Source organism: Myotis brandtii, unplaced genomic scaffold, assembly GCF_000412655.1.
Source record: "Myotis brandtii unplaced genomic scaffold, ASM41265v1 scaffold581, whole genome shotgun sequence".
Taxonomy (NCBI): domain Eukaryota; kingdom Metazoa; phylum Chordata; class Mammalia; order Chiroptera; family Vespertilionidae; genus Myotis; species Myotis brandtii.
In genome coordinates, this window is record NW_005370182.1 from 571,649 (window position 1) to 585,153 (window position 13,505).

The 13,505-nt window shown below is 46.2% G+C and overlaps 1 protein-coding gene across 1 annotated transcript in view; it reads left to right on the top strand.

Moving 5' to 3' along the window:
- The window catches only part of PIP4K2C (phosphatidylinositol-5-phosphate 4-kinase, type II, gamma), an 18,881-nt gene extending 7,090 nt beyond the window's left edge, over positions 1-11,791 (top strand). Inside the window, exons 2-12 of the mRNA XM_014550054.1 lie at positions 5-69; positions 325-513; positions 2,614-2,711; positions 3,388-3,484; positions 4,328-4,471; positions 8,182-8,328; positions 8,518-8,556; positions 9,118-9,231; positions 9,614-9,881; positions 10,047-10,150; positions 10,345-11,791. Coding sequence (XP_014405540.1) covers positions 5-69; positions 325-513; positions 2,614-2,711; positions 3,388-3,484; positions 4,328-4,471; positions 8,182-8,328; positions 8,518-8,556; positions 9,118-9,231; positions 9,614-9,881; positions 10,047-10,150; positions 10,345-10,425 — 1,346 coding nt within the window. The 3' untranslated portion in view covers positions 10,426-11,791. The remainder of the gene's footprint in view (positions 1-4; positions 70-324; positions 514-2,613; positions 2,712-3,387; positions 3,485-4,327; positions 4,472-8,181; positions 8,329-8,517; positions 8,557-9,117; positions 9,232-9,613; positions 9,882-10,046; positions 10,151-10,344) is intronic.
- Positions 11,792-13,505: the final 1,714 nt, after the last annotated feature.

Sequence of the window (13,505 nt, forward strand, 5' to 3'; positions counted from 1 at the left end):
ACAGCGGCCCCCGGCCAGGGTTTCGGCTTCGCCTCCAAAACCAAGAAGAAGCATTTCGTGCAGCAGAAGGTGAAGGTGTTCCGGGCGGCTGACCCACTGGTGGGCGTGTTCCTGTGGGGCGTAGCCCACTCGGTGAGACCCGGCCCCGGCCCCCCGGTAGCCCTGTCCGAACCCCTCAAGCTCCTGCGCCTCGGGGCGCCCCTGACTCCGGGCTCCGGTCTCCGGTGCCCCTCGAGCTGCCACTTTCCCCGCCGGGCTGCCCTGTTCCCTGCTCACCAGCCTCCAGCGGTGTCTTCTCACTCTAGACTTTTTCCTTCTCCGCAGACTTGTCTCCCTCGCCACCCTTCACTCATCCACGCTAGTTCCGCCTTCCCTGCCCGGACTCCAGCTCCCGGCCTCCCTGCCGGGTCCGGCCACAGCCCCGGGCTGCGGAGACCGGCCGGCCCCGGCTCCAGCCGGAAGGACTTTAGGGGGCGTGGTCTCCTGGGCTGGTGGCGAGGTCTCGGCGAGAGGGTGTGGAAGGGGAGCAGGGAGGGGAGCTGGATCCGGGAGGGGAGCTGGATCGGGGGGATCGTTCACTTCCCTTTCCAGCTGGCGTCCTTGACTTTGGAACCTTGGCTCTGCGGGAAGCTCCAGGCTTCCCGGACCTTCTAATCCTGCTGTCCTTTCCTTTCCCTTCCGAGGTACAGCATTTCAGAGAAGCTATCCCTCCCTGAGCCTCGTGGTTGCGCTCACTCAGCCTGTGGTCTGAACTGCATTCCCACTGTTGGCTGTGGTGATGGTGTTTGGTGTAAGTGGGGGTCCTCTTGGACCAAAGAGCGGGCTGAGAAGCTCTGGTCATGGGGACACCGTGGTGGTGAACTTTAGAAACTGCTGTAGAGGGTGTGCCTGGGACCCGGGAGGAGGCCAGCGCGGCCAGTACTGCTCCTTTGCTGAGGATACCTCAGGTGAAGGAATCATAGCCATGGTACCCTTCCCTTCGACCTGGAGTGGGAGGGATGCAGTGACCTTGCGTGTGACAGGCAGTATTTTATAAATCAGCTTCCTTGAATTGTTACAGTATGGCAGGGTTGTGGAGGTTGGAAGGGGTTGAGGAAGAATATAGTTTTTGTCACATTCTTAATTTATGGTTTAAAATATTGTCTGGGGTCAGCTCCCTTTTGCATTTGTGGCTGGGTGGACTGCTCCCAGCTGCCTGGGTGGTAATGTCTTATCAGTCTAAGGTACTTGGCCTGGGCAAGGCTGATAGAGGTGGGGCCGCCTCTCATATGTACCTTCCAGGTGACTCATCCATCCCTTTGGGAAGCTTAACAAGAAGGGTTTTCTTTTACTAAGAATTGAGGGAATTACACATGAGACCTGCCTCAGCTTCTCTAGGTCTATATACTTTAGCCTCAACATGCTACCTTCCAGCCAGCACACATTTACTTCAAGTGTTTGGGATGGAGAAATTCTTTGAACATATGTCTTAGTGATGACTCAGCCTGTGTTATTACAGCCGATGGCAGAGGGGACATGAAGTACGATAGCTGAATTTTAGGCTGGGAATCTCAAGTGGCTTTTTTTTTTCCCCCTGCAGGACTGTGATCTGTCCTTTTCTACCAAGGATAAGAGGATTTGGGTTTCACGGCTGTGTATGGGATTTAGATTAGACTGCGCTTCATAACCTCTGTCAGATGCTCAAGTAAGGATAGGCAAGGCATCCCCTTTATTCATTTAATAAACACTGAGAGACCACCGTGTGCCAAACATTTTGCTAGCTAGGCAGCTCAGAGATGCAGGCACCTAGCACTGGTCCTAGTGCTGAAAGAGCTCACAATCTAGATGGGGAATTTACATAAACTAGCAATTAGGCATATGATAAGTGCACTGTTAAAGGTGGGTGAAAGATACCGTGGCAACACTGGGGAGAAGGCACATCTTCTCAGGAACCCCCTTTCCACCCTGAATCAGCAGACTGCTGATTCTGGAGGCTGAGGAAGCATGTGATGTATCCATCCTTTGGTTGTGGGTTGGCTTGACTTTCCCTCTTAAATCAGCTGCTCTTCTTTTACTTTACACCTAGGCAGGTGGGACCTCCTGCAGAGAACTGGGTCAGAGTGGTCTGGAAGGACTGGTCCTCTTTGTAAGGAGATGCCTCCTGAAGGCTATGGACATCTTTGTTCTTGCTGCTGTTGACCCCTCAGAGTCCCATTAACTCTCTTGTGTACTTTTAAAAATGCCTTTTATTTTGTTTTTAATGGAGCATGGAACTGTTTGTCTTGGGTCTGCTGAGGATAAATTTTTTTTCTCTCTAGAATTTCTCAAGCTTTAAAAATAGTCCTGAGTTGCTTACAGGGTTTGCCTGATATAAAATGACTGTTGGGAGCATGAAGTTCCTCGGGGGCGGGAGTGTGAGGGGCTCTGTGTGAGGGTTGCTCACTGCAGTCCTTGTTGGGCAGCAGAAGAGCTCAGAGACAGTCTCTCTCACCTCTGTCAAGTGAATGCATGAGCCGTGTTTTTTAAAAGAATGAGGTTTGAGTTGCCCTTTTCTGATTCTTGCCCAGACACAGTGTGTGAGTAGTTCTCTACACCCCTACTCACTCACTCCCCATTCTTGTTTTGGCTTATCAGATCAATGAGCTCAGCCAGGTGCCTCCCCCTGTGATGCTGCTGCCAGATGACTTTAAGGCCAGCTCCAAGATCAAGGTCAACAATCACCTTTTCCACAGGTATGTGGGAATTCCCACCCTTCTCACATCAGTCTTTGTAGAAAAGAATAAATAATTTAAGAATTAAGATTTAATGAGTTGGAGGTTTTAGATTTAGAAGGCAACTTACAAGTTGTATTGTCTAACCTCCTTCCCAGTGCACAAATTCAGTATTGTGCAAAGAAACCATTAAAATAATTTTCAGTGTCCCCTACACCCTTATATGTATGTACTAGTTTATCTCGTCTCCTGCCTAGCAATTCCATAGAGTAAATTCATTTGGATGCCATTACCATTAGTTTCTGATAGGGACTCCCTGGGGAAAAAAAAATCTCTTTAAACCCTCCTAGTATCAGAAGATGCCATTCTGAAAAGTGGCACGTATTGCCAGTTTTAGGATGTCTCTTACTTGATGGAGATTTGGGAAATGCTGCTGTTTGGATGGGCAGTAGAACCTAATTCTACTTAAGTCATTTACTAGTCAGGTGACTTAAGCAGGTCGCCCAACTATCCTGAACCATAGCCTCCCCTTCTATCAAATAGGGATAATATACCTTTAAAGGACCTCACAAGGGTTTTATGAGAATCAAATAAAGTAATATATGGGAAGGTGCTTTGTAAACTGTCAAGCCCTCCATAAATGTAAGGTAATATTGTTACTTTGGGTTTTTTTTAACCTTGAAAACCCCTTTTTCAGGGAAAATCTGCCCAGTCACTTCAAGTTCAAGGAGTATTGTCCCCAGGTCTTCAGGAACCTCCGTGATCGATTTGGCATTGATGACCAGGATTACTTGGTGAGAGTTTATTATGGGCTGAGGTTGGTCCTTTCTCCTTAACAACTGGGGAAGCCTTGTGACAGCCATGTTTGAAGAAATGAGAGCCTTGGCAAGTATGATTCTTTACCTTTTTGTTGTCACAGACATCTTCAAAAATCTGCTGAAACTATGAACCTTGAGGGGGGGAAATGTAGATACATTAAAAATTTCAGCCCTGGCAGGTTTGGCTCAGTAGATAGAGCCCTCGGACTGAAGAATTGAAGGGTCTCAGGTTTGATTCTGGTCAAGTGCACAGTGCCTCATTTGCAGGCTCGGTTCCCGGCCCCAGGCAGGGCCTATGAGGCAAGCAATCAATGTGTCTCCCTAACATTGATGTTTCTCTTTCTCTTTCTCCCTTCCTTCCACTCTCTCTAAAAAAATCAATGGAAAAATATCTTCAGGTGAGGATTAACAACAACAAATTTTTTTTGGCCCTGGCTGGTGTGGCTCAGTTGGTTGGAGTGTCATCCTGTATACCAAAAGGTTGAGGGTTTGATTCCTGGTTAGGGCATGTACCCAGGTTGCAAGTTTGCCCTGGTTCGGGTGCATGCAGTGGGCAACTGATTGATATTTCACTCTCACATTGATGTTTCTTTCTATCTCTCTCCCCCCAAAAAAGCATATCCTCAGCTGAAGATTAAAAAAAAGTTTTTTGCACCACTTTTAGTCCCTATATAGACACCAGATTAAGAAACCCTGCTCAACCTGTTATGCCAGGGTTTTATCTACTTTCAGACATATTCAGTTGACCATTATCCTATGACTTGCATCTCCATATAAAAGGGGAAGAAAAGAGTCTCTGGCTTATTGTGTCTCTAACAGGTATCTCTTACCCGAAGTCCCCCAAGTGAAAGTGAAGGCAGTGATGGTCGCTTCCTTATCTCCTATGATCGGACTCTGGTCATCAAAGAAGTATCCAGTGAGGACATTGCTGACATGCATAGCAACCTCTCCAACTACCACCAGGTGAGGCCTTATTTTTTCCCTCCTCTCTCTAATCATAGCTTTGCTGCCAGAGCACACAGGGAGACTTCCTATCCCTTTTCCTCCTTTACAACCTATTCTGCTCCCCAAGAAGTACTCGACACCATGTTTTTTTGTTTCTGTAATTGAAAAAAAAATTTTTTTAATTTATTAAATTGATTGGGGTGACATTGGTCAATATGAACATATAAGTTTCAGGTGTGGGTTTCTTTTATTTTTATTTTATTATATACCATGTTTTTTAAAAACTAAAATTTTTTTAAAAAAAGAGCCTCTGTATAGCTATTTGTGTTTGTTTAAATAGAAGAATTTAGACCATGTTCCTTCTCATTTGGTACTTACTATCTAAAACCACTATGGACTGATACATAAAGTGCACGTGTATATCAAAGTCTAAACCAGGGGTCCTCAAACTTTTTAAACAGGGGGCCAGTTCACTGTCCCTCAGACCGTTGGAGGGCCGGACTATAGTTTAAAAAAAAACTATGAACAAATTCCTATGCACACTGCACATATCTTATTTCGAAGTAAAAAAACAAATTTTTTCAGCGGGCCACATGTGGCCCGCGGGCCGTAGTTTGAGGACCCCTGGTCTAAACTATAGACTTATAATTGGGTGAAGTTTTAGCACCAAATATACTATCTGGAATAAATGCAGTTTGGGGAGAAAACCAGGATAAGTACACAATTGGGATAAACTGGAAAGTAGAAGCCATGATCATATCCAGCCCTAAAAAGGATTAGGGAGCTATTGTGGCTGATTAGCTTAACCTGGCATGTGGAGTTTGTGGAGTATTTTAGTGATAACAACACTGCCTGGCCCTGACCAAGTGGCTCAGTCAGTTGGAGTGTTGTCCTGTGCACCTAAGGTTTGTGGGTTCGATCCCTGGTCAGGAAGTATATGGGAGGTGGCCCATCGATGTTTCTCTCTCTCATTTACTCTCTCTCTAAAAAGCAATAAGCCCTGACTGGATTGGCTCAGTGGATAGAGCGTCGGCCTGCGGACTGATTCCAGTCAAGGGCATGTACCTTGGTTTCGGGCACATCCCCAGTAGGGGGTGTGTAGGAGGCAGCTGATTGATGTTTCTAACTCTCTATCCCTCTCCCTTCCTCTCTGTAAAAAATCAATCAGTCAATAATAAAAAGCAACAAAAACATCCTTGGTTGATGATTAAACATTTTTTTATTAAAAAAAAAAGAATAATAATAATGAAAGAAAAAACACACTGCCTGAATGTCTTTCTAATGAAGAAAAAAAATCTCACTAAAACCAATGAACAAGGAATACATGAAAAACTCTAAAAGGAATATTTGTTTTATTCAACAAATATTGAATGTTTTTCATTGCTAGATCCTGTGTTGGGCTGTGGAGAAAGAGGTGAATGAAATGGTCATGGCTTTTAAGGATCTCTTAATCTATTGGCAGAGTCCAGTAAGTTAGCATTAGCACGCAGCAAAATGTGTACAATAGTAGAGGTAGGTACAGAATGCTCCGGGGGGTGCAGAGGAAGAGCATCCCAGCTCACTGGCGGAAGGAAATATACTTGGGAGCCTCAAAGAGACTTTTTTTAGAGGGGGTATCACAGTAGTTGATTCTTGAAAGACTGGTAGGGACTAACCATTGGGCAATGTGCTAGGCAAAGGAAAACAGCACTTGTAAAGGCACAGAAGGATGAGAGAGTTTAGGGTTACGGAACTGCAAGAAATTCAGTGTGGTTGGGATATGGTATTGTGGAAAAATAGTTAGGCAGAACCCAGATTGTGAAGGGTTTTATAAACAACAGAGTTTGGACTTGATCCTGAAGGTGGTTTGCAGGAGAGTGATATGTATGTTACTTAGAAATATCCATGTGACAGCATTTTAGAGAATGAATTGGAGGGAGGACTATTAGGAATGGAGATACCAGTTAGGATGTAATTATAATTGTCTAGGTGAGACATGACAAGGGCCTGGAGGAACAATGGCAATGGAGATGGAAAGGTAGAATTGTGGGAATTAAGGCAAAAGCACCTCCAAATTCCCAGTTAAGGGGGGACAGGAAGCTCATTCACTAACACTTGGAAGCAGAAAAAAGAAACAGGTTTTTGGAGGAAGACAGTTCTGATTTAGACATGTTGAGTTTGGGGTTTCTGCAGTTGATCCAGATATCACTGTCCATTAAGTGTTTGGGAAATGGAGTCCAGGAAAGAGGATTAGAGTAGAAGCCTAGATTTGAGAGTTATAGGTGAAGAGGTGGTAATTAAAGCCATGAGTATAGATAAGATTATTGAAATGAAGTGTGGAGTGAAATGAAAAGAAAGTTGAGGACAGAACCTTAAGGAGCAACTAGAGAAAAGATCCTTTAAAGAAGACTAAGGATCAATGGACACTTGTAATTATGCCCCACTTCATTCCATACAGGATTTGAGGACAGAGAGGAGGGGAATCAGAAGAGTAGTCTAATGGGAACTGAGGGTGAAGAGTTTTAAGGAGAGACTGGTCAGTAGTATAAAGTGCCATTCAGTTGATACAAGATAGTTACTAGATATTCATTGAATTTGGCAATAGGTATTTATACGGAGGAAGGAGGAGTAGAGTGATTTCAGAGGAGAAATGAGGGTATACATCTGACTTCACTGGTTTGACGTATGAATGAGAGATAGGAAGTGGACTGATTGCTGACTACTTTTCTGAGAGGTTGGCTATGAAGAGAAATAGGTAGTAATACTGAGAGAGAGAAGCATTGAAAGAGGAATAATTTTTGCCTGGCCGGTGTGGCTCAGTGGTTGAGCATTGACCTATGAACCAGGAGGTTATTGTTCGATTCCCAATCAGAGCACATGCCCAGGTTGCGGGCTCAATCCCTAGTGTGGGGGATGCAGGAGGCAGCCAATCAATGATTCTCTCTCTTCATTGATGTTTCTTTCTCTCTCGCTCTCTCTCTCTCTCTCTCTCTCCCTCTCCCCGCTCCTCTCTGAAATCAATAAAAAAATATATAGAAGAGGAATAATATTTTAAAATTGATTTTAGGGAGAGGGGAAGGAGAAGGGGGGAGAGAGAGACAAAATTGATGTAAGAGAGAAACATCAATCAGTTGCCTCCCGTATGTGCCCTGACTGAGGATCAAACCCGCAACTTGGGTATGTGCCCTGACCAGGAGTTGAACCTGCAATCCTTTGGTGCATGGGATTACACTCAAATCAATTGAGCACACCAGCCAGGGTTAAAGAGGAATAATTTTTTAAGAATCCAAATGATAGGCCATCAAGCAAACATTTTTACTAGGGGAATCTAGCCCACCAAGAAACATTGATCTGGATAAAATCAATTTGTTAATAAACAGATGTAATTTCTAATTCTGTGACCATTTGCATATAAAGAAGGTCTAATATAAGGATAACACCCATATTCCCCATCTGAAAGAATGATAAATATGAAATAAGAGAAGGTACTTTAAAATCGAAGGTACTTTAAAGTTAATAATTTGTATAATGTCTAGTTATGCAAATGACTAACCTGAGGAGATGAGTATTCAGAAACTTCACAGATGACCAGGGGCATCTTTAGAAAGCTCCCACCACTTTTGACCTTGTAACCTTTCTATTTGAAGTTTTCTGCTCAGTCTGGAATGATAGTGTTTGAATGCCCATCCCGAAACTGATTGTATACCTGCTGCTCAATCTCTTCCCATTTCTTCCTCTCTTCTACCCAGTACATTGTGAAGTGCCATGGTAACACGCTGCTGCCCCAGTTCCTGGGGATGTACCGAGTTAGCGTGGACAATGAAGACAGCTACATGCTTGTGATGCGCAACATGTTTAGCCACCGTCTTCCTGTGCACAGGAAGTATGACCTCAAGGTACAGAGAGTATAGATAGGGTGGAGAGGGAGGCTCCTGGTGGCCTGAGAGTGGGGAGGGCCAGGGCGGCTTCTAGATGATTTATTTTAAAGGAAAGAATGCTATGGGTTTGAATACTCTTCTTAGGAGCTGGATCTTGACTGTTCTTTTAGCCACTTCTGCTAACTTGGTCTTTGGGTCTCTCCACAGGGCTCCTTAGTGTCCCGGGAAGCCAGCGATAAAGAAAAGGTAATACTAATTTTAGGGTGAGGAATGGGAGAAGGCAGGTGAAAGGGATCTTCTTAGGATAAAGAGGAAGGGATTACCAGCTATTGATTCTCATCTTAAACCGATGAAAAGAAGAGATAAGTAAACTTGTCCCAATCCCTGGATTGTGTGGAATGGAAAGTGGGAATGGCTGCTTTGTCATTGGTTATTCCCTGTGCAAGATTTGGGGATGGGTGAGGATATCAGACTTGAAGAGCAAAGTGCTTAACCTCCACCTCCCACTCTGGGCTCTCCTATTCAAGCAGCTATATTTCCTTAATAAGAAGAAAGAAAAGTAGTTGGAGGGCCTTAAATGAAAACCATAAAGAGAAAGTAGTAGGATGTGATTTGGGGTACAACTGGAGTGACTGAGTCTGGGGAAAACATTGCAGGTGAGAACAGACTCTGAGTCAGCAGGTATACAATCAGTTTAGGGATGTGGAGATCACTGAGTTAGAGACAGAGCCCTGGGTAGAGCAGGGTTTTCTGAGACCTTTGGGGAAGAGATATATATTCCCAAAATATCCCTTTACCTATTCTCAGGTTAAGGAATTGCCTACCCTTAAGGATATGGACTTTCTCAACAAGAACCAGAAAGTTTATATTGGTGAAGAGGAGAAGAAAATATTTCTAGAGAAGCTAAAGAGAGATGTGGAGGTGATGATTGGGGTGCTCTGGGAAATGGCTTTGTTTTCTTTTTTTGCTCCCCTCAGGGTAGTTGTCTCTCCATTCAGAATATGAGGGAACTCCTCCCCTTCCCTTTATTCTTTGGATTCTCTGTATTTAGGGAGTTGGGTATGAGACATGAAAACCCCCTAGAAGTGATGCATGGAGGGGGTGGCTGGAATGAACTAAAAGGATGATTTTAGACACCAGGACATTTAGGTACTAAAGGCCAATGGTATACTACCAACCCTCAGTTTTCACACTTCCTTTCCCAGGAGGGCCCCAGAAATTCAGGGGTTGTGGGAGGTATAAGGGTGGTACCTGGGATTGGGGAGGGAGTTTCAGGGTATCTGACTTGTCATTGGGGTCTCAGTTCCTAGTGCAGCTGAAGATCATGGACTACAGCCTTCTGTTGGGCATACATGACATAATTCGTGGCTCTGAACCAGAGGAGGAGGGGCCTGTGCGGGAGGTGGAGTCAGAGGGGGATGGGGACTGTGGCCTGACTGGACCTCCTGCTCTGGTGGGCTCCTATGGCACCTCCCCTGAGGGTATTGGCAGCTACATGCTTTCTCATCGGCCCCTGGGCCCTGGAGAGTTTGAATCCTTCATTGATGTCTACGCCATCCGGAGTGCTGAAGGTAAGAGAGATCCTGGACATTTTAAGGGTGGGGAGGGTAGTCCTTGTAGGACAGAGACTGGGGTGCTGGATGGAGAAGCTGGTTAGCTTTTCAAAGATCTGACTGGTTCCTGGGGAAAGGGAATTGGGACTATACTTGCTCTTCATTGCTGGTTACTCTCTCCAGGGGCCCCCCAGAAGGAGGTGTATTTCATGGGCCTCATTGACATCCTGACGCAGTATGATGCCAAGAAGAAAGCAGCTCATGCAGCCAAAACTGTCAAGCATGGGGTGAGGGCTCCCGGAGGCCTTTCCTTTCCTATCTTGACTATTCCTTGGGAAGAGAGAGTCTCTTGTGCCAGAGCAGTGGGGTGACAAAAGGATGAAGTGTTGGGTATGGAAAGGGTGGGGAGTGGAATAGAGGATGAGGAATGCGGAAGAGTAGCGGGATGGCCTGACACCATGTTCCATACCTCTTCTCGTAGGCTGGGGCAGAGATCTCTACCGTCCATCCTGAGCAGTATGCTAAGCGATTCCTGGATTTTATTACCAACATCTTTGCCTAAGAGACTTCGTGGTCACTGCTACTTTATGTTCAAGGTGGTGGGGTTCTGAGAGCCTTGGGGGAATTGTGGAGATTCTGGTCACTACTTCTCTTCCTCTGCTAAATTCAGGCTACAGGCTCCTTCCTTCCAAATAACTCCATCTTATTGAGTAGGCTCTTCCTGGCCCTCAGAAATACATCATCTTTTCTCCCCTTTGTCCAGTTTTCTTCCCTCTCTTTCTCCCCTTTAACATGTCTGCTTGCTTCATTAGAGTGTTACTGTTGATTCTCTCCCAAGTGCCTTGATTTTTGTAAAATGTTCTGTTGTTTCTATAAAAGTAGAAGAATCTGGCGGGAGGGGGTTGTTTGCTGTCTTCAGGACCTGACTGGACAGATGGAACTGGCTCAAGCAACTACTCTGGATGCACTTTGTTCTGTGGGATGAACACTAAGTGACTGAATTTTGCTGATAACTTTATAGAACTCACTGGGGCATACCTGCTTCCTGGTAGGCCCTGGGATGAAAGACTTTCAAGATACTACAGATGTGGGTGCAGGCATGCACACATGATGAGATATGGCCAATCTTACACACACAGGTGGGGTGGAGAGTGGTCAGCAGGCTGGCACCTCATGGAGGTGGGAAGAGGACTCTTGTGATTGATTATGCAGAAAACTGGAGAAAGTCTCTGTCAAGGATGGACTACTCTCTCCAATCTTCCCTCACCCCACTTCCATCCTCACCTCTGTACTTCTGGACACAGGAGCCCAGAGATGGATGGCCAGAGTGTTCACGGCTAGCTGAAGGAGTTGACTGCTCTGCTCCTCCTCAAGACCACACACCCCTTCTGGCGCTGGAACCCTTCAGTGGAGGAGTGACAGTTTTGTAGGCTGGGATGATAGGCCAGGGGTCTAAGGTTCATTCCCCATGTTAAATTTCTTTTCTTCATGCCTACCCATCCCTGAGGTTTTATTCCCAGGAGAAGGTAATGTCTCTACCTGGGTCAACCCTGGACATTTCAAGAGAATGGAGGTCTCAAGTATAGGAACCTCCTCTACCCACTGGAGGTGTGTGCCTAGCATACTTCCTCCCCCCACTCCTTCTCAAACCCCTTTTCCAGTTGGATTTGTTATTCTGTCCTCTTCTACCCCATCTTATTGCTACTGTGTCTCCCAGTCATCTTCACTCTCTATTCCTAGAGAGGAATCAGAGCTGTAACTCGATCACCTAGCCCCCTCCAAAGATAGTGGTGTGGATGCATGATATTCTCAGAATGCAGAGGATCCTGATGAGCCCAGATAGTGTCCTCCCCACCCTCCAATGCATTTGGGGCAAAGGCAGCCATTCTTCTTGCTATCCTCCATACCCCTTGAGGCTTCTACATTTTAAAAAAATATAAAGATGGATACCAGCAACTGGCCTGTGGGGATGCAAAGATTCTTTGCTCTGTATCCGGCTGGACTGATCTGTCTCAAGAAGTCATGAGGTCGTAAAGAAGAATTCCTGCCCTGGTCGATGTGGCTCCGTTGGTTGAAGCGTCATCCCATACACCACAAGGTTGTGGGTTTGATTCCCAGTGAGGGTACATACCCAGGTTGTGGGTTCGATCCCTGGTCAGGATGCATATGGAAGGCAACCGATCATAGTTTCTTTCTCCCTTTCCCTTTCTCTAAAATAAAAGAATGAAAGTAAAAACAACAAAAAAATCCCCTTTCTCCCTCCATCTTTGGCTCCAAAGGAAGTAACAAGAGGAGTCCCATTTAAGGATTGGGACTTACGATACCTTCCTGCCCAGAGCGTACCGTTCCCCTGGTGAATGCAATAAGACTCCATGACACCAGCAACTGTTGTTCTTTAGGAATGGGTTTTCTGACCATGTAGCTGATGTATCATGAGCAGTATGGTCTTCCATTTGTTGCTTCTGATTTCCATCTTTTTTATTAACTAATACAAAAGATCTTGTGTATTTACTCCCATGGCTGTCACTATATAGAAATTAAATTATGGAATCTAAATCCCTTCACAGAAATGCCTCTTTTTTTTTTCTTTTTTCCTTTTCTGAAGAAGCCTGTGCTGAGGATTGCAGGGACCAGATGACGAATTCTGACCTTTAAGGTGTTGGGCCCCTAAGTAAGGATGTAGGTTTCTACTTAGATGGCTGTGAACTTAAAAGGTTATGAGGATTGTGGCCCTGGCCAGGTAGCTCAGTTGGTTAGAGCATCGTCCCAGTACACCAAGATTGCAGATTCGATCCTGGTCAGGGCACATACAAGAATCCACTAATAATGCATAAATAAGTGGAACAACAAATCCATGTTTCTCTCTCTCTTCCTCTAAAAATCAATAAATAAAACAAGTTTTTTAAGTTGTATTGTACATTCTCCAACTTTATGGAAGTTAAGCTATAGGAGCTAGGAAGAACTGAGAAGTGACCCTGGTGCCCCCGGATTCTGGTCACACCCCCTATCTCTGTCAAGGTGCCTCCCAGCCCACTAGCTAACAGAAGGAATTCCGTTTTCCCCAGGCTTCTTGGGAAAGATGTCCTGCCTGGAGGGCAGAAATAGTACAGCCGGGTCCTGGGAAAGTGAAGAAAGTGACCAACCCTCCGCCCAGAGGGGCGTGAAGGGAGGGGGTGGTGGACGGAGCCGTGGCCAGGCTGGGAGACCGCACCTCCGGGGAGGAGGTCTGGCCGGTGGGAGGGCCCGGCCCGCTGCGGCCCCAGGGAAGCAGCTGGCGTTGGATGGGGCGGAGATGGCTCTGGTGTGGGAACCAAACGGCGGAGCTTTCTTTTCCTTGGAGAGTTTTTAACTATTTGAACCATAGACGTGAGCCCCCCACCCCCACCCCAATGCGTTTTAACAAACGACCTAGCTTCCCGTTCTGCACCAGCCTCAGTGTCTGTGGAGAGAGCCCTCAGGGGCACCGACCCCGCCTGGGAGGGGGCCCGGCGGCGGCGACCTAGGAAAGGCCGGGACGAGGGGGTGGCGAGCGGTTATCCGGGGTTCACGGTTATTTCAGCTCCAGCGCTGTGCTCGTCCCGGTGACTCTTCCCCAAAGGCCCTCCGGCGCAGGACCCCAACCTGCCGGCTCCCCGTCCCTCT